Below are 20,642 nucleotides of genomic sequence, written 5' to 3'. Positions count from 1 at the left end.
ATTTGTGCGTATCTATAAACATGGATATAAAAAGAGATATGTAAAACTAATGGTTGGCAGTCTTAGTGCATTTAATTGGTCTGGTTATTGATATGATGCAAGGAGCAGTTTAGCACTGCTGCTTTTATATTAAAACAGCTTCACCTGCATGTTCAATATGAGGGACAAAAAGACTGATTATCAAACTCGAATTGAGGTTTAGAAATTTTTAGTAGTATGTTTATTTTTGTAGATTGGTAGAACAAAATGAAAACTAATTCCTAGCCAAATTTGGTCAATATCTTTTAGCAGTAATCTATATAATCTTTGATCTTATTATCTAAAGATATGTCCAGACGTGCAGTCTACCAATAACAATACAGCATCAGCACTGCATGAGTTATGCTCTCAGTACAGAGACTTGCTACAAAAAGCAGTAAAGATGCTGTGTGTATACACGCACTCTAAGTGGTTTCTGGGGTGTTGGTTTAATGTTGTTAGGATATTTATACAGGTTAAAGTCTAGTTGCTTAAATGCAAGGAGCCAAGGTCTAGGTTTTTATCATTTTACATTTACATTTAGCTGACGCTTTTATCCAAAGCGACTTACAATTGCTATATATGTCAGAGGTCGCACGCCTCTGGAGCAACTAGGGGTTAAGTGTCTTGCTCAGGGACACATTGGTCTCTCACAGTGGATTCGAACCCGGGTCTCTCACACCAAAGGCATGTGTCTTGTCCACTGCGCCATCACCACCACCATTTTATTGTCAATGATATTCTACAATGTTACGGGAGAGTTCAAAAGATCGTGAATTTGTTTTTATTTAAATTCTAACTTTTCTTTTGACACAAAATTGTGCCTTTTATGAGTGGATGATATATCTAAAACTATGACTGAAATTGGTTGTGCTGTTTCACGATTCAGCTGTGTCAGATTCACACGTGATTCCCCTGAGCCGCAGTCATTGATCAGAAAACTGGAGGAGTTTAGAGTGCCACCACGACAATAACCAATCCATTTTGATGACATTTCTATTGATTCTCAGATCTCAAAGGAAACGCACATCCTTCTTTGTTCTTGTTTAAAAAAAAAAAAAAGGAAAACTTTGAATTTGCAGCACATTGCCGCCACCACATGGCTGGTATGTATGTGTTTTTCCCTTTCTTTTTTCTCGGAATCAGAGCATTTTCGTCATAGCAGTAAACAATGTTTCCATTTTCTGCTACCCTCAGAAGTGGATGTGTATGTTTTCATCTAGTTATGTATAGCCATGAGAAAATGAGGGTAATAGAAGCATGTTTGTGCCTGGCTGAATGATGGCCGCTTTTACACTAGATGTATTAGCCTGGAATAAAACTGAGCCACGTGGAGCACTGTGCTGACGTTAGATGAGGTCAAGATAAGGGCAGAAGGAAGTTTAGTCCTGTTAGATTTTATTCATGCATCCCTCACAGGTGGGCCATTCAAATCACTATAGTTTTATTCATTGCAGTGTTATCTTTCATCCAAGCAGTTTATGCATTTTTTATGAAATAAGGGAATGTGTTGAGCGAAGAGTTTTGAGGTGGTCTAAATAGGCTGGTTTCCTCTAACAGCATCTTTCTTGCTTTCTTCAGGTAATCTTGGTGCAGGTAAACCCAGGAGAGGCCTTCACGATCCAGCGAGATGATGGTCAGTTTCAGTGTATCACAGGTACGTTTTTCTTAAGTTCTGTGTTATTTAACTCATAATTACATTAGTCTATGAACAAGTGGCATTTCATTTAGTCAAATCACAAGTTCAGATGATTGTAATTACCAGTCTGAGACTTACACCGTAATTGCCTGCAGTTAAAGTGCTGATTAATACCTGTAAATTCTTCTAATTGATTAGAGAGATTTGAGTCTTCTTGTTCTCAGATCTTGAGGGTACCATTTTTTCCTTTTCATAAATAACACCCAGTGTCCCTAAATGCAACAAGGTTGAGGTATTTTTTTTTTTTTTTTTTCACAAGCACAATGACACGGAGTGCAACCAGTGAATCTAACATGATACACTGCTCTATCAACCTTGTTTTGCAGTGCAGAAGTAAGCTGATTTCTGTAAAATGTGAGGATAACAATTTGTTAGCCACTAACTAGATGAATAACACAGTGCAGTATTGACTTTTTTAATTGTTTGTTGTAATTAGCCATGAGAGTCAGTAACATCACACATCAAGATGTTTTGGTTCTATTTTTGTTGGCATGATATAAAAAAGAATCAAGCTATAAATACATTTTGGTCAAATCAAACCTGGTTGGGTCGAGGTCCTGAAACACTATGTTCCTCACAAATATTTTATTGAACTACAGTAGAATCCTTCCACTGAACTCCCTTTCCACACAAATACATCATGACTTTTAGCAGATCCCCCGGTCTGAATCAACACATCCTCATTCACTAAGAGAGCCATCCAGTGTTGGGTCTAATTGCCATATGTGTTGGAAGCTCAGTCACAACAGTCAGCTAGTGTTTGGTGGGTCTCGGCAGGGTTGCAATGAGATGTCTTACACCCCCTCTCAGCTTGCAAAGAGCGTTTTTTGTCTGCAACCATTGTGTGGACGGTGCGAACACGCTACGAACTGCCAACCTCCCTGATTGGCAGTTGCTGCAATAGGAAGAAGTGGAGTGTGACTGTAATTGAAAGATTACTGTGCCTTGGGTAGCTATTGATTAGAAAAACAATAGCATCCAGCTCATTGTATGCGGTAAGCCTGATTGTTCTGCTTCTAGCTGGCCTGATTAGCTTGGCAAGGATTTTAACTTGTGAAATTAAGCAGTCAGCAGCATTGAAATGAGATTGATGTTATCATCCGGCTTTAGCATTTAACTAAAAACCCAACTGGAAATGGTTGCCAATTTGTTCTGAAAACCTAAGGGCATCATTTTTGTTCTTTTGCATTTATGACTAGCACTTTGTTAGCTGGGCTCTTATCAATGAGCGACACTCAGGTGATCATCCATCCAAATGCTGTATAAAGATTAAAGCAGAAGTGCCAAACTACTCACCACAGGATTTGGGGAAACTATGGAGGGTGGATCTTGATCCCTGTTGGGGGGTGTAAGTGCAGCGCACCAAAAAGGATTGTGTGAGTTTGCAGTCAATGTTGGAGGTTGTGGGTTTAGCAGACTAAATGCCAGAAGTCTGGCATACATAACCAGTGAGACACCTGTACTTTTCACTGGAACATCGAGTTGACATTTTGATAAAAAAAAAAAAAAAATCTATATTTGGAATCTATATCGCTCACGTTACGATCTATAAAATGCATGAATTTAAGATTACATGGCGGCAACAGGAATAGTTCTGTCATCATTTACCTTATGTGGTTCCAAACATGTTCTTTTGTTGAACACAAAAGAAGAATATACTGGTCAATTTTTTTCCAAGCAATTACAGTGAGTTGGGACTGGGGCATATTTTGACAAATTTTTTTTAGTCATCTTCGTTGACGAAATGACCACTGGCTCAGTATCTGCAAATCATTCGCCATTGTCCTATCAGTCATCTCTCCTTACTCTGTGTATGTGGTAAGCAGTGTTGGGAGTAACGCGTTACAAAAGTAATGCATTACAGTAACTGATTACTTTTTGCTGTAACGCTGTAGTCTAAGGCATTACTAATCCATTTTCAGTAATATTTTACTCTGTACATGTTCAGTAATGCTTGCGTTACAACACCCTTTTAGCCCAAAATTTAATTGTTCAAATAAAAAAAAACTAAACAAAAAACAGCAAGACCGCGAGACATTAACAAATCAAAAATGCCGCAAGTAAGTTCTATTTCCTGTTCGTGGTCAGTCAATAGCTGCGTGTGGTGTCCAAGTTTGTAAATTAAGACTAAACAACGACAGCTTCTGATATATTTGTTTAGCGATGTATTTCATTCATCTCCCTCTCTCTGGTGGAACTTTGTATTGTGTGACGTAGTCCAGCAAAGGCGGGTTTTATAGGAGTGCCGAGAGGCTACTGGCCCGACAGTGGAACCGCGGCATGATTTCGGCCTCTGTGCTCAAGGTCCGAGGCTATTAGCCCCCCGCCCAGCTCGCTGTAAGCCCCGGCTCGCACTGGCCAGTGGAAAAGGGGCTAATGGGTGAAGATGGCAGAAGACTGTACATTTGCGAGATACCTGGATAACCCGCAGTCAGTATGCTCAACCATATCACCCTCTATTGGATGTAAAATGCTCTGCGGTACATTTTGTCATTTTAAAATGTTAAGTTCTACTTCTGTAGTTATTTTGGTGAAAGTAACTCAAAAGTAATACAGGAGTCATGTAACGCATTACAATTCTGAGACAGTAATATTGTAATGAATTACTTTTAAATAACAGTAACAAGTAATCTATAATGTATTACAGTTTGAAAGTAACTTGCACAACACTGGTGGTAAGTGTGGTAAGTAACTTTCATGTGCTGTAATGTAATGGGCAACCGCTAGCTAGCGGCTAATGTCCCTCCATAGAAGGCGTTATTTGTTTTCCGTGCCTTTCTGCATACGGATTCATGCTTTGGGGTACACCTCTAACCCCGCCCCCCGATGTCATCGTCCATCACGATGTTTCACTGTAGACATCGTCCGATGCCAATTTGGTAGACATCACCCAACCCTAGATTGAACCAGTCCGAATGATTCATCAATGAATAAATTATGAGTTCCTGAATAAGTAAATTGCTTCCTATTTGTGTTTTGAAAGCTCCAATTCTCATTAAGTGTAATGGCACAGAAAGGTGTGAAAAGTATTTTAAAATTTAATCTCTTATCATCTGCTGAGTGAAGCTTCACCACTCTCTGAGAGGAAGGAGTTGATGAGGAAGAGTAGCGTTAGGGCGAGTGGGGCTGCTGTGCACTGGTCTGTCACTGGAAGCTGTTGTCTGGCAGTGACGTGAATGGAGTGATGACTCACCGTTGCGGGAGCCGAGGGAAGAGTGTGTGTTTGTGTGTGTTTAACCCCTAACCTTAGAGTGAGCCGGAGGTAATGTTAAAATCCGCAGGATAAACCAGAGGGAACTGGTTAGTCCCTCTCTTCCTGATTTCCTTTTCAGGCCAGATGGGCGTTTGTTCTATTTCTGAATTCATTCATGTGTTTTCAGAAGCTGGAAGTGCATAAACACTACACACACACACACACACACACACACACACTACAGAGCTTCAGAACTGTCTGTTTAATATGAAGAAGCAGTGTTGAGATGGGAAGAGTGAACTTTAATTTAATATATCCCAGACTGCCGGGGGTGGGCTGTGGTTGAGAATGACATCAGAGGGGTGAAACTTGTTAACACAGTCCTTTAACATCACAGCCTTAACGTTTCTTTGAACGTTTGCCACCCTAGATGTGGATATTGGTGTTCAGCCTGTAAATGCCATCACGTTGGTTTGTGCGCACTTATTTGTGTTTTTGTCTCTTGATTACTCATGTTGGATGTTAGCCATGAGTTTCCAGTTACTGACGTTCCTTCACTGTCTGACTAACTGGACTTACAACAGACTTGCAATAAATATTAGTTTTCTTCACCACCACTTTTCTTTTTGTTAAAGTTTTCGAAGCATTAAATGTGGGCTGCCTGCAGCACGTCTTAAACAGTTTGCTTGCTGAAGTAATGTTTGATTGTATCTCAAAGAACAGGCATCCATCTGTTTGGCTGTTTGTTCAGATGTTCAGTAGGCTCACTGTTACAGCAGGAGTGCATTTTAGCGCACACGTGATGTTCTCACACTTACTTTCAGGGGTCTCAGAGTAGTTTGCAAGAATGTTGCCTACAATTTGTTAAATGTTCAGAATTGACTCAGGAGGTGTCTCTGAGTGTGGTTTGCTTACTGGTATACTGTATTGTGCATTGGAAACACAAATCGCTCCAGATTACCTTTATTTGACATTTGACATATTATTTACATTTAGTCATTTGGCAGACGCTTTTATCCAAAGCGACTTACAATTGGGGAATACAAAAAGCAATTAATCTTGAAGAGGCAATCAGACAGAGGAAGTGCTCGTAACACCAAGTCTTAGTCATTGTTCAAATAAGTACAAGCTAGTAAGGGAGGGAGAGAAAGATTGAAATTTTTTTTTTTTTTTTTTTTTTTTGAGTTTAGGATGAAGTCAAGTAGTGCCGAAAGAGATGAGTTTTCAGTTGTTGCTTGAAGATTGCCAGGGATCCGGCGTTCCGGATAGGGGTGGGAAGATTATTCCACCAGCCAGGAATGGTGAACGAGAATGTTCTGGAGAGTGATTCTGTGATGGTACCACAAGGCGTCGCTCACTAGCGATATATTCGCTAGTGAAATATTGATATATTATATAGTGAAGCTATAGCTAAATTGCATCGTCAAGCACAAATTGTGTAAAACATCTTTTTCTTTTATTCAAAACAACAGAGTGATTGGGAAGGTCAGGGACTTTGTGAATGCAAAGAGAACTGGGTTCTTGGAGTTGGGTTGGAGTTGGAGTTGGAGTTGGGTTCCTATAAAAAAAACTTTTTGGATCAGAATGAGCTTTATTAGCCAGGTATGTTTAGTGAAGTCAAGTCAATATTATTTGTATAGTGCTTTTAACAATGCAAATTGTGTCAAAGCATCTTTACATCGGCTTGATATAAAGCTGGGTGGATTTATATCAGCTTTACAGTATTTAGACGGGGAAATAGTTTGTCCAAATAGTGTCATTCTCCTCTGGCCAGACAAAATCAGCAGTTTAAATCTAGGCTAAAGCAGAATCAGATTGTGAAAAGGACTCATCTGGTCCCTGTGGTCTTGTCCCGATGGCCGTCTTGGAGACAGGGTCTTCACTGGGGATCAGTCTCTGGGGCTCATCTAGGTGTCCTGGTTGTAGAGGTCATCTCTAGGTGCTGATCCACCATCTGATCTGAATACAGTCTGGATCTGAGTGGCTACGGTGACCTCGGAATAAGAAACAAACAGACTAATATTAGCGTAGATGCCATTCTTCTAACTATGTAACAAGTACATTGGGTGTTTTGGGAAGTGTTCCCGGTTCCGGTTGACCTTTTGAATGCCTAACAATCCTTTAACGGTTTTGAATTATAGAAATGTGATAGTGTATTATGTGTAAGCCAGGTTAAAGAGATGGGTCTTTAATCTAGATTTAAACTGACAGAGTGTGTCTGCTTCCCGAACAGTGTTAGGTAGATTGTTCCAGAGTTTGGGCGCTAAATAGGAAAACGATCTCCAGCCCGCAGTTGATTTTGATATTCTAGGTATTATCAAATGGCCAGAGTTTTGAGAACGCAGCGGACGTGAAGGACTATAATGCGATAAGAGCTCACTCAAATACTGAGGTGCCAAACCATTCAGGGCTTTATAGGTAATTAGCAAGATCTTAAAATGTATACGATGTTTAATAGGGAGCCAGTGCAGTGTTGACAGAACCGGGCTAATGTGGTCATACTTCCTGGTTCTAGTAAGAACTCTAGCTGCTGCATTTTGAACCAGCTGGAGTTTGTTTATTAAACGTGCAGAGCAACCACCCAATAAAGCATTACAATAATCTAGCCTCGAGGTCATGAATGCATGAATTAATGTTTCTGCATTTGACATTGAGAGCATACGAGGAATTTGTTATAGTGACAGAAGCTCCATAGTACAACAGAAAGAATAATAAAAGAATAATATACAAATAGGAAATATCCAAAATAGCAAAAACACAATATATAATATAGACAATTGTGTGTACAGGTCTGATATGTGCAAATGTGAAATAAAATAAATATGTGTGGTGAATAAATAATATATAATAGAGTTGTGTGTGCCACATTTATTGTCAAGTGTTCATGAGATGGATTTCTTGAGGGAAGAAACTGTTTCTGTGTCTGGTCGTTCTGGTGCACAGAGCTCTGTAACGTCGACCAGATGGTAACAGTTCAAAGAGGGAGTGTGCTGGATGTGAGGGGTCCAGAGTGATTTTACCAGGCCTTTTGCTCATTCTGGATAAGTACAGCTCTTGGAGACTGGGGAGGGTTGTACCAATGATTCGCTCAGCAGTCCGGACTACCCTCTGTAGTCTTCTGAGGTCAGATTTGGTAGCTGAGCTGAACCAGACAGTTATTGAAGTGCAGAGGATGGATTCAATGAGGGCGGAGTAGAACAGTTTCAGCAGCTCCTGTGGCAGATTGAACTTCCTCAGCTGGCGAAGGAAGTACAACCTCTACTGGGCCTTTTTCACAATGGACTCAGTGTGATTGTCCCTCGTCCTGAGAAATTGTGGTGCCCAGGAATCGGAATGGCTCCACTGTTGTTATAGTGCTGTTCATGATGGTGAGTGGGGGGAGAGCAGGGGGGTTTCTCCTGAAGTCCACGATCATCTCCACAGTTTTGAGCGTATTAAGCTCCAGGTTGTTAAGACTGCACCAGACAGCCAGCTCCTTAACCTCCTGTCTGTAAGCAGACTCGTCACCGTCATGGATGAGGCCGATCAGTGTGCTTCAGGAGCTTGACAGAGGGGTCTTTAGATGTGCAGTCGTTGGTGTAGAGCAGTGGGGAGAGAACACAGCCCTGAGGAGCTCCAGTGGTGATGGTGCGGGTGCTGGATGAGAATTTACCCAGCCTCACTAACTACTGCCTGTCTGTCAGGAAGGTGGTGATCCACTGACAGACGGAGGTGGGGACGGAGAGCTGTGTCAGTTTATTCTGAAGGGTGGTGGTGTTAAAAGCGGATCTGAAGTCTACGAACAGCATCCTCACATAAGTCCCTGGTCTGTCCAGATGCTGCAGGATGAGGTGCAGTCCCATGTTGACTGCAACATCCACAGACCTGTTTGCTCTGTAGGCAAACTGCAGAGGGTGCAGTGGAGGCTTTCAGATAAGCCAAAACCAGTCTTTCAAATGATTTCATGGCCACAGACGATAGAGCCACAGGTCTGTAGTCATTAAATCCAGTAATTTTGGGTTTCTTTGGGACGAGGATGATTTGTGCAGCGTTTGAAGCCTGAGGGAACTTCACACAGCTCCAGTAATCTGTTGAAGATCACTGGATGCCTAGTGGATGACAAAAAAAAAAAAAAGAAACTTGTAGTGAAGGAAGTGAGCCATATCTGAACACCAGGATCAAGATGCACAAAACCACTTGGACAAGTAAAGTGTTTTCTTAGTTTGAGGTTTAGTGCATCTGGCAGAATATCATGGAGACTTAGAGTTTGGCTCTTTTGGCTTGTGCCAGTAAGCAGTTGTCTAGCAACCACATGGAACACTTTAGTAACTGTAGAGAAAGTTCCTCGCACAACACTCTAGCATTGTAGGGTGAATTGACTTTTTTTCGCTTGACTTGTTATCCTCTTCATCTCTCATAACGAGTACTTGCTCTCTCTGCGATGCCGTTTGTGATAAGCCACATCTGGCACTTGGTGTGTGTTCCATTCTGACATTTAGACATCAAAGTGCGGACAGTCATGTTTTGATTGCATACTCCAGGTGACGTCACCCTCTTTACTTTTGACTCACTGTATGCTTGTGCGTCACTTGCCTTTAGTACATTTGTTTGTCATTTTTTTGCTTGTGATGTTTTGACTGATTAGAGTAGCTGTTGTAGGACCTGCTGCATTGATATCAAATACAAGGCAACACTGCTCAGGTTTGGTCTGTCCCCTGGACAAGATGCAGACAACTTGTATATTCAGTATGTGGAAACTTTATGAATCATTTGGTTTTTTTAATTGTTTTAAAAACATTTCTCTCCAAACTGTCTGAACAACCATAAACATGCCATTGTATCCTTTTTTGTTAAAACAGTACCATGGTTTTTGCAATGATAATTTAATGATATTCTTTGAAGAAATCATTCTTATTTGTAGTATAAATTGCAGATGGAACTTTAATGCTCAAGTATGAGCTGTAGTAATAGTGCTAATTGTATTATCAACCACCATAGATTAGCATATTGCAATCAGATATCGTCAGCTTTAGTAAATGATAGTCATGACATAAGTTCGACATACTAAAGGTAAAAAGATAAATTTGAAAAAAAGAGCAAATTATGGGGTAAAAAAGCCATAATTATTAGACAGATTTTTTTTGTCATTTTCTCATATTTTAAGTTGTCATAACTGACTTTTTGTAAGTTTCAACTTGTTAGTTTTGATTTGTCGTAAAAGTGATATATTTCATAATTGTGATTTTAGTATGTCATAATTGTGACTTATCTCATAATTATGACTAGTAATTTGTAATTTCAATCATCATAACTGACTTTTGTGTAATTGTAATGTAATTGTTAGGTTGCAACAATAACTTATTTCATAATTATAATTGTCATAATTGTGACTTTTTATCTCATAATTATGACTTGGTATCATGATTAACTTTGTCAGAATTATAACTTTTTATGACATAATATTGATTTACCAAAGCATGATGTAGCGTAAATAGGCTTCAATAGTGTCCCATGGTACAGCTGCAGTATTTTGGTAAGAGTTGTGAGGCCAGTAGGACTATATTTTTAACAGCTAAAAAGGAAATGCTTCAAACAAACTATGTGGTAGAGCAGTTGTTTATGGTTGTGTCTGATGTGTGCATTGGCGCAGACGTCCATTGTGTTATGTTTTTTGGAAGGCATTATAGTGCATTTATGTGTGTGGGTAGGAACATTCCCTGTGAGTGGACATTTGTGTGGGTGTATTTATAAGGAGTTACTCACCGGGGCAGCTTGGATTGCGACTGAAGCCAGTGGTGAGCTCTGAGTACTGTGACCCGATCTATTCATCCATCCAGAGAAGCCCTTACTAATGTCACCATGTTCAGATACACAGTGCGGCTTTATTCCATCAGCATTAAACTGTGTGTAGAGCTCTTCTCTCTCCCACAAAGCATAAAAAGGCAAAATTACTCATTTGAAATTAAACAGAACTATTGTTTGCCTATAGGTTAACATCAAAACACATGTTAGTCTTTGTTTCACGCTCATTTGAGACTAAACTAAATTATAGTTTACCTTCGGGTTGACATTAAAAGTGCATGACAGTCTGAATATGCTTTTCACACAGAGACAGAGATGCACTAGGGATGCACCCATTTATAAATTGACTGAAATTGAATTCATTTGAGTTGAATATTTTATGAAATTAAAAGGACCCTGGGGTGAGATAACACCTGAATCTACCACAGCAGAAAATGAGTAGCCTGGAACAGGGGCCAATTATAGTTAAATGGCCATTATATAAAAATGTTTGACCATAGAGGAGGCAGCAATTGACCAGTCAGAATTAAGTATCTCAGAGAGCTGTGTAATAAAAAATGTTTTTCAGGAAACAACAAACAAGCACTATATTTGTTTGCAATGGACGCTGTAATATAGTGTTTCAGACGTAAATCAGACAGCAAAATATTTATGTATGCTGCCTTCGATATCAGGCTAATAGAACTAACTAAAGCAAATAATTAAAAGTGTGATGAAACAGAAGTAGCAACAGACTAAATCTTCAGATTACTGAAGAGGAAAAAAACTACACTAAACTAGTATTGGCCAATATTAATGTGTAATGTGTTCAATGCTGTGCATTCATGAAACGCAAAAAAAATGTAAATTGTAGAGCCTGACCGATATATCGTTTTGTCGATTTTATCGGCCGATATGAGACTGTCGCAGATATATCAGTATAGGCGAATATGCCGCCGATATGAAATTATAAAAAAATAAATAAAAAATTACAGAGCATATAGACGTTTTTTCTAAAATTATGAGCGCTGCCATTACGCAGATGAAATGCTTATGGTGTAATTACTTAGTTTGTCCAGCAGAGCGCACTCCATTGTTTGCTACTGACAACCCAGGTCACTGACTGTAGTGTAGAGATGCGTAGATGAGCTCAAACTTCACCCGAGTCCGCTGCCCGAGTCCCGTCTTTTACTCTCACAATGAGCTTATCATACTTGTTTGCTACATTAGTAGGGCCCTATGACTTCCACGATGCAGAAAACGCGGACGGAAGCACAGAATAAAAACGGAATTTACTGTATAATGCAGATTTTCACGGAATCTGTCATATTTTTGATGAGCCAGTGCAGTGTTAACAGAACCGGGCTATAGTTATACTTCCTGGTTCTAGTAAGAACTCTATCTGCTGCATTTGGGACCATCTGGAGTTTGTTTATTAAATGCGTAGAGCAACCACCCAATAAAGTATTACAATAATCTAGCCTCGAGGTCATTTTCTGCGGATCGGGTATCGGTCAGAAGAGACCGATCCAAATCCGATATTGTGCGTATACTATTCTGTGCTATTGCTGAGCCCCACGAAAGGCACAAAACATTATAAAGCACCATAAAATTTTTATGCACTATATTTCAAGTGTTCTGAAGCTGTTCCATAGTTTAATCTGAGGTACAGATGAATATTTAAGTCGTTAAATTCAAGTTCAGGTAAACTCTTCTCTCCACTGCGTCTGCCTGTCATCCTTCATTCAGCATTCAAACTGTTCACGTTCACATCACGTTCGGTTACTACAGTCAAACTCTCTTCAAGAGCGCACAGTAACTGAGGTTTAAAACTGTTAAAAGAAAAGTATCAATAAACTAACGCACAGATTTAATACACTACGCATCAATATATTTTCCCTTTGATTTTTTCTGTGCCGTCTCGGAGGGCTGCGCGATTTGTCTCCGTGTCGCTTCAAGTGCATCATTCTGCGCACGGGATGCGCATGCGCACTTTGTGCCGCTCTGTATTGGAGCCTTTCATTTTATAATACTTTTGCATAATGAAAGGTTATTAATTGTCTTTCTTGTTCTGTCCTATCTATCATATGTTGCTGCCTTCATCACTGTGCTATATATTTAAAAATTGATTTTAATTTTATAGTATATATTTATATAAACGTAATTGCTTGTTTTTTCATGAATGGATTTTGCAACAATACAAAGAGCAATGTGTACCATTTTACCAGATTTAGTCCTACACTTATTCACTTTTAAAAATGGTTAAAAATATTTCACTAGGTTTAATAAAATTAGAGTATCTTTTGTCATAGATTATGATTATATATTTTATATATTTGTTATTTTTCATTAAAATGAAGTTATCTATATGTAGTAGGTTGTGTTTAATACACAAAAGAGTGGCAATCAGGTCAACACAGAGAAGTATAGAAATTCTGCATCTATAAAAAAAAAAAAAAATACACTGGTATCGGATTGGATCGGTATCGGCAGATACTCAGAATTTTTGGTATCGGATCAATTCTGGAAAAAAATGGTATCGTTGCATCCCTAACAGTTACCTTGTTTATTTTTTTTTATTCAAGTTATATAAATATATTGTTCTGTTTTTGTTTTAAAGTTATTTATAAGTAGTGATGTGAAGTGTACTGTTAAGTGCACTGATGTCAGGCTCATTTTGGATAATAAAGTTTATTGTTAAATACCCTGCCTCCATTACATATTTTTGTCACATCAGTATTTGATTACCACATTTGAGTTATCATTGCTAAAACTGTGTTTGTGTATATTGTTTATGTATATACTGTATTCTAGCCTATATAAAGTGCAAGTCAAAAGTTTGGACACATGAATGGGAAGTGTCTAAATTTTTGACTAGTACTGTACTATAAAATACACATGCCGATATATCGGTATCAGACTTTTTTTTTACTCCATAATATCGGCATCGGCCCCGAAAAACCCATATTGGTCAGGCTCTAGTAAATTGTTTTTAAAATCATTAATGCAGTAGATTGAACTTGATAATTGGTGTATGGTTTTATGAAAAAAAAAAGTTTAAATGCTGTTCTGCTCTGGATTCATGAATGAACCTGATGAATCTGTATAGGTGGGGTCTCTGCAGAAAGATATTGTAATGTATATTTGTTTATGAATTCACTCTCAGTTTCTCCCGCACACGTTTCATTCACTGCATCTGCAGTCCATAGCTTTCGGAATGAATGAGTCGATGACTCATCCCACTTTGCTGAAGCCTTTAGGGATGGATGGAGTGCGGGAGAGAGAGAGAGAGATGGGATGAGGGATGGTTTGGAGAAAGATCCAAGAGCTTTTTTGTTTGAGCAATGATAATCCTTCAACAATTAGATCGGTGCAGGGTTCAACAAGCTTAATCAATACGCTTATTTTATATCCTATGTGCATGTACACCTCTGCATGCCATGTTGTCTTTTTGCAAATCTTGGGGCGGTAAACACAAACTCTGTGTACTTATGGGTGTGGGCTTTTGAAATTAGACAAGGGAATTATCATACCCCATTAAATACAGTCCAAGGAATGAGGAAGAAAGCATATTATCCAAGTAAGCTTGACTTCCCCCAACCTTTCTTTCTCTATTGTGTTATTCTTTGAAGCATCACGAGAGGACAGTGGGATGTTCGCCAAATCGAGTTTCTTGTGTTCCATAAACATCGCTGTGGTCTTTTTCTCCCTCCGTGCATGTAGAGGACGTCACTCGGTCCTTTAGAACATGACGAGGAGCTTGTTATTCCACTGTGGACGATGCAAATAAAATATTTAGTATTCAAAAAAAGGAAGCGACTTCCTTAAATCGCTCCATACTGCAAAGGAGGAGGTGGTTCATTAAATTAGGATTGTCTAAGCAGAACCAGTACTTTGGTAATCCTTCTATCCATTTACCTGAACTGTGTATCACCTGCCTTTTAAATCTGTTGGCAACTCTCTAATCCACTAATCTAATGGAACATTGTAGGACCCTCTCAACCAGTGACAAGTGTTAAGAGAATGGAGCCTCCAGTACAACTACAACTAATCAGACAACAGATAATCAGTAATGCCAGTTTAGAGCTGGGTTAACGTTTTGTAATTAGCAATTAGCCTAGACGAGGGGTTGGTGGAACTGTTTGATTTGATTATTTCCGGGGCCGTTGGAATTAGACCCAGACAATGTGGACACATTCCCAGTGTTTTAGGTCGGATTAGCTGAAACGAAGTGCTAAGACCCAGACTGGATCCAGGAGGACAAAGTTAAATGTTCCATTAGTAACATTCATTTCCCGTGGATTGGAAAACTCAGTTATACCAAGTGTGACGCAAATGTTCAATGTTAAATAATGCTGTACTAAGTCACAGTCACAACCAAATCAGGTATTGATGCTTAAATCTCCAGTGTGAACTGCAGTAACCACAATAGGGCTGCCACTAACGACTATTTTTATATCGATGAATCTATCGACTAATTTATCGATTAAACTAAACGATTAATTTACCACACACTTTATTTTTTTTCTTGGGGACAAAAAAATTTAATGTAAATGTGCAGTATATCTGGGGAAAATGACACCCTGCAACCTAAATTAATATACCGTGCAACCAGGTAAAATTACTGACTGAATATTTTATTACAGCACAATTTTGAGCATTCACACTGACAGCGATTTGTAGAAACAAAGCAGTTAGACGTCATTAATTTTCAAGTTAGAGCTGGAGGTTTAAGGTAATGTGAGCTATCGCTAATAAAGTTCCATGTAGAACTTTATGAAAAGTAAGCATGATCATGAAGCTTACGTCTGCTGCTTGATATGGTTAAATTCAAGAAGGAATACCTACTCGCAACGAAGAGCACAGCAACTGGGTGACCGCCAAAAGAGATTTTATCAGTTTCTCAAGTTTCTATCTAACCTGAACACTGACCCTTTATGTAGGTTTAACTGTGTTTGCACATCCATCCATCCATCTTCAGCCTCTTATCCAGGACTCGGATCATGGTGACAGCAGGCTTAGTAAGGATGACATCCTTTTCCCTGGCCACAAGAGATTTAACCCTTCCAGCGTGTCCTGGGTCTGCTCCAGGGGTCTCTTCCCAGTTGGACATGCCTGGAACAGGGAAGATGACCAGGAGGAATGTGCTCTTCTTTAATTACCATTGAAGTTTAAAGGAAGACCACTCCATTGTCTGCATTCTACATTTTATCTATAAAGAAACTACTGAGAAATGGAGTGCTGCATTGGCACTGTCTGTCAGGATATCGGCTGAGGATGAGATTGTCAAGATGTTGAACATCTCAAGTGACACAACTGTCAGGCTGTAGACTAGTTTTCCTGTTCATCTTATTGGATTTCACTAGAGCGTTTGGAGCATTTGCTGAATATCCTAAAGCTAGGGTTGTGACAGTGAAGAAATTTTCCCACCGGTAATACCGGCATCACCGTGGTGGGGGGGTCGTTTGAGTTTTCCCTCTTTTCCTCTTTTTCCTTCGGTTTTAAATAGATTGTAAAAGCTCCGTGTGCGTTTTACTTTCACTTTCAAATTAGCGGGACTTCGGCATCAAATGCTAGAATTCAATTCAAGCAACAACAAAATACAACATATAACTTTTATTAATAAAATGAATAAAAATACACCATGCTATATGGTAATAACAAATAGCTTACAAATGTTAAAAAGGTAGCCTATACAAAACTGAGGAACCTATACAAAAAAAGACTGAGGAACAAATAATTATCAAACGTAGAATGTTTATTAGCAAAACGATTAAGAAATTTTGGAGGCACGGACTGCATACTAGTGATCGACCGATATTGATTTTTTTATAAACGATACCGATACCAATTATTTGCATGTTTATGTGCCCGATAACCAATATGCAGAACCGATATTTATTTACTGTTATAAAGTAAATAAATTACTGCGTGAAGTAAGTCCATACTTCACTTTGGTTTTTCCTCCTTTCAGTCATCTTAACAAAAAATGTTTTGAGAATTAGCAGTCTTTCTGATCTCACTTTTGCGACTAACTTTCTCAGTTGGTCGCACGAGCACATAATTTGATTGCAATTTGTTTTTGTTTTGTTTTTGCTACAACATTTGATTAATCAATGCATGCTGATGAACTTTTATCATAGTTTATAGTTATATGGTAATGAAAGTGTTCAACATTCAACCCGTTCTTTTTCATCGGTATTATTTGTGATTTAAATTTTGTGACCAGGAATTCCTTTTTTTCGTGCGCTTTCACTTACACTTTCAAATTTGCGATATTGGCGTCACATTTTACAAGAATAGGTAATTGTCTGTTTTGCTTATATCTATACACCTTTCACTTTTTAAGACGAAAACAAAAGATGGATTCATTGTTATTCTTAATTAAAAAGCACAACAACAATAAAACCGTACGGTGACAATGACAAACTATATATACCTAGTATATTACAGAATGTTTAGCAAACTCTGAGGAAGCAAATAAATATTAATATATATTTTTTTTAAATTAAGGAAAGCCTCCATAGCATAACATGAGGTAAACAGCAAAGATAACAAGCTTCTCAAAACGAAAACGAAATGTAAAACTAAACTGGCTGTTGCTGACAGGACTTGCATGTTTTTTTTCTACAAGAACACCAGCATGTTCACCTTCTCTGGTTTAAGAAGCGGTCTTTTACTTTAGTTTGAAAACAAAATCCTCCGTTGCGCTTCGTCTGCGACGCGCACCTTCGCGCTCGTGCTGACGCGGCGAGTATAAACCAGGCTCTACCCACGAAGCACTCGTGCTGAAAGCACCTCTCTTCACGTGATCAGTGAAATCTGACTCCTGCTATAATGTGCTGCGGCTGGCAGCGCGCGCTGTATGAAGCAGACACTTTGGAGCAGCACAGACCATGCACTCGTACAAATGCGATCACGTCAAATTTTTACTCGCAAAAAATTACCATTTTGGTCGCAGTCTAGTGCCCTATCATGTTAAATTTAATCTTCGTATTACAACAATAAAAAAACATTTTATTATAAAAAGCTTTAGCAGCAACACTAATATTAGCAGTAAGCAAAATAAACGTAGAATGTCTAATGTTTTCAAATGGAGAAAATAAATAAAGGACAGGAGTCATATCAACTTCATTTTTAACTACAGTTTTAGTAGGTTTATAAGCTGTTTAATAGGTTAAAGAGTAAAGAATAATTCACTGGATAATGTTAATTCACGGAATAATATTCTCTGGAATATTGGAATATAACAAGCATTGTATTTTATTGCATTTCTCAAATGGCATGCTCTATTTTTTGTCGTTCAAAATTATGCTGCTGACAGCGCGGTTTATCTATGCATTTACACAGAACTATAGGCTACTCAAACTGCGATCAATTGCAGAGATAATTAATTTCCATAGAGTTGTGTTAATTTAGATGTTTATAAACGAAATAATGGTTACATAGTAAGTGTTAACACAATTTAGGGTGCTTCAAAAAAGTGAATCTTGTTAAAATTTACATGCAGTGGCCGTGCTGAGCATTTCTTGAGCATCAACTGCTGAGTGAACTGCAATATGAAAGCGGCTTCACAAGACTAATGATGAGCATATAGACAACAGAGAGAGAATTAAATTCAATGCTTTTATTTCCAACATGCAATCATTCATGGCTGTATTTAATTAATGCAAAGTTACATCTTTATTGGGAGAGAACTTGACGGATTATCTACGTGACTCCGATTTCACGAGACTAATAGACCACAGAGAGAGAATTAAATTCAGCGCTTTTATTTCCAACATGCGCTAATTCATGGCTGTGTTATTTAATTCAGGCAAAGTTATATCTTTATAGGGTCAGGGCTTGACAGAGTATCTTATTTATCATAAACTACATATCAGGCATTTATGTAATACATCTAATTTGTGCATTAATGACTGTAATATTAAATAGTTTACCAACTACAACAAATCAAGTACCTGCACGCCGTTGTTGTTGTCTCGTCTCCCCTCAGCTGTGCTGCAATTGCATTCCTGCGCGCAATTTTAAAAACACCAACAAGATGGCGGCATTTATTGGTGAAGCCGATATTACAAAACCGATATCCGATTATGGAAAAATACTTAAATATCGGGACAAATATCAGTAAATCCATATATCGGTCGATCTCTACTGCATACACCTTGATATCAAATAATGGGGAAAAAAATCACAGTTTAAATAAAATAAAAATCAGCAAATACTGTGGAAAAAAAAACCTTCCAATATCCCCTTAGATAAATGGCAGGTCAACAGGCTTTTCAAAATCCAAAATATTTTCAAAACAGGCGCTTTTACATTTAGTTTTGAAACTCTTCTGCCATCGTCTAGTCTCTCTCACCTGTTTGTGTTTGGCGTCAGCTCTAGTGAGCAGATCTCAATGATGTTGGCTTTCCTAGCCAGTCCTCAAAATGTGTTTCAGAGTTGCTGAGTTATGGTTTATGTTTAGACTTGTCGGTTCTCGGTTGTGTTTGAGAGAGATAGAAAAGATTTAATGGCTGTTTATTCTCAGAACAGAACTGCCTGTTTGGAGTTATTCTTGGCTCAGTGCGTGTGTGTTTTTCTTGTCCTCTGTGTGTTTGTTGATGTTTCCTTTGGAAGCCTGGCACTGGGGGTTCACGTCAGCAGAACAGCAGACCGTTCATGCTCTTCTGGTGGAGGGGGTTCGTCTAAAATGAGAGAGAAAGAAACAGAAAGAGGGAGGGGGAGGGGGATGTGGCCTTTTGTGTCTGATCTCTGTCTGTGCTTGTGCGTCAGTCTGATGTAAAAGTGTGGGTGTCTTTTTTTCCGTTCAAGCCCATCCCCCTTTTTTCCACACCTAGCCCATCCTTCATTTACCTTTGTAGCCCATAAATCCTATTACCTTCCTAGCTGTCTTTTTTCACTTCATTCATTGAATCTTCCAGTCTGAGTCATTAGTCGTCAATTAGTCCGCTTGAGTCTCTCCTAAAACGGGCTTCAAAGCCAGCGCAGCACTCCACATCAAAGTGAAGAGCTAATAGTCCTCTATGCTCTTTGTAGTACTACAAGGCTTATTATAAGACTGGCTAATGATTTTAATAGGATGTCTTATTGAGTAATGTTGTCTATGAGTAGTGCTGTTGTTTTTTAAATATTAGCATTAGTGGTGGACCGAAATGGTGTTTTAAAAGCAGATGCCAGTATCTAAAGAGCAGGGTGTTTGTAAAGCCCAACCAGTGACACACGCTTAATAGTGTCTCCACAACCTGGATTTATAGTGTGTAGTACACAGTTAAGCATACAGTTAAGGTCAATAGACCCTTTTCACATTTGTGAGGTTTACAGAAGCAGACATTGTCATAGTTGTAAACTTAAATAGTGGTGAGCAGAAACAACAAATATAATTGAGTTCCCAATTGACCCTTCCCAGTAGGGCTGCACGATACATTGTTTCAGCATCGATATCGCGATGTGCGCATCCGCGATAGTCACATCGCAGGATGTGCGATGTTTAGTATATTGATCGTTATATACTGATCGTTTTCGCAACATCTGTCGCATCACGCTGCCCTGCGCTGTCTACACTGGACAAAGTGACTGTTGCAAATTGTGTGAACTTTGTGTCAGTACTTCCTAAAAAGAACTAGGGATTTACTCGCAGGGAATTGTCGTGTGCACTGTATCCACTGTAGACAGCATCACTGATTATAATGGGTTCTATTGTATTTTGTTCCGTTGCGCTGTACCGCTCACGTCCGATGTAGACGCTGTGAGAGCCACGCAGATGCACGTGAACACTGAATTTTGTTCATCTCCGCACCTATTTGTGTTTGAAATTACACATGCGCGAACCTGTCAAAATGCATGTCTCCGCAAGTATCCTTGTAAACACGGTTGCTTATGGTTTAGGTGAAGGTAAACAATTGAGAAAGTAAATGGATAGTATTGGTTCACAACAATTTAATGTTCCTGAGGCTTTCTGTGTCATGA

At 38.9% G+C, this 20,642-nt stretch overlaps 1 protein-coding gene and 1 long non-coding RNA gene across 8 annotated transcripts in view; one reads left to right on the top strand and one right to left on the bottom strand.

Annotated features, from left to right (window-relative positions):
* Positions 1-20,642, top strand: part of LOC306853786 (fibronectin type-III domain-containing protein 3a-like) — an 88,083-nt gene that overhangs the window by 33,029 nt on the left and 34,412 nt on the right. For all 7 annotated transcript variants that reach the window (XM_079391438.1, XM_079391436.1, XM_079391434.1 and 4 more), the window contains one exon: positions 1,600-1,675. In XM_079391438.1, the coding sequence (XP_079247564.1) occupies positions 1,600-1,675 (76 nt within the window). The remainder of the gene's footprint in view (positions 1-1,599; positions 1,676-20,642) is intronic.
* On the bottom strand, positions 14,269-19,155 carry LOC306853799. The gene is made up of 3 exons (XR_013782771.1): positions 19,033-19,155; positions 15,603-15,785; positions 14,269-14,441 (listed from the first exon to the last, which is right to left on the bottom strand). It is a non-coding gene; the product is annotated as an uncharacterized lncRNA (long non-coding RNA).

Source organism: Barbus barbus, assembly GCF_936440315.1.
Source record: "Barbus barbus genome assembly, chromosome: 34".
In the NCBI taxonomy this organism is placed as follows: domain Eukaryota; kingdom Metazoa; phylum Chordata; class Actinopteri; order Cypriniformes; family Cyprinidae; genus Barbus; species Barbus barbus.
Note: the sequence above shows the minus strand (reverse complement) of the source record. Positions and strands in the feature narration are given on the sequence as shown.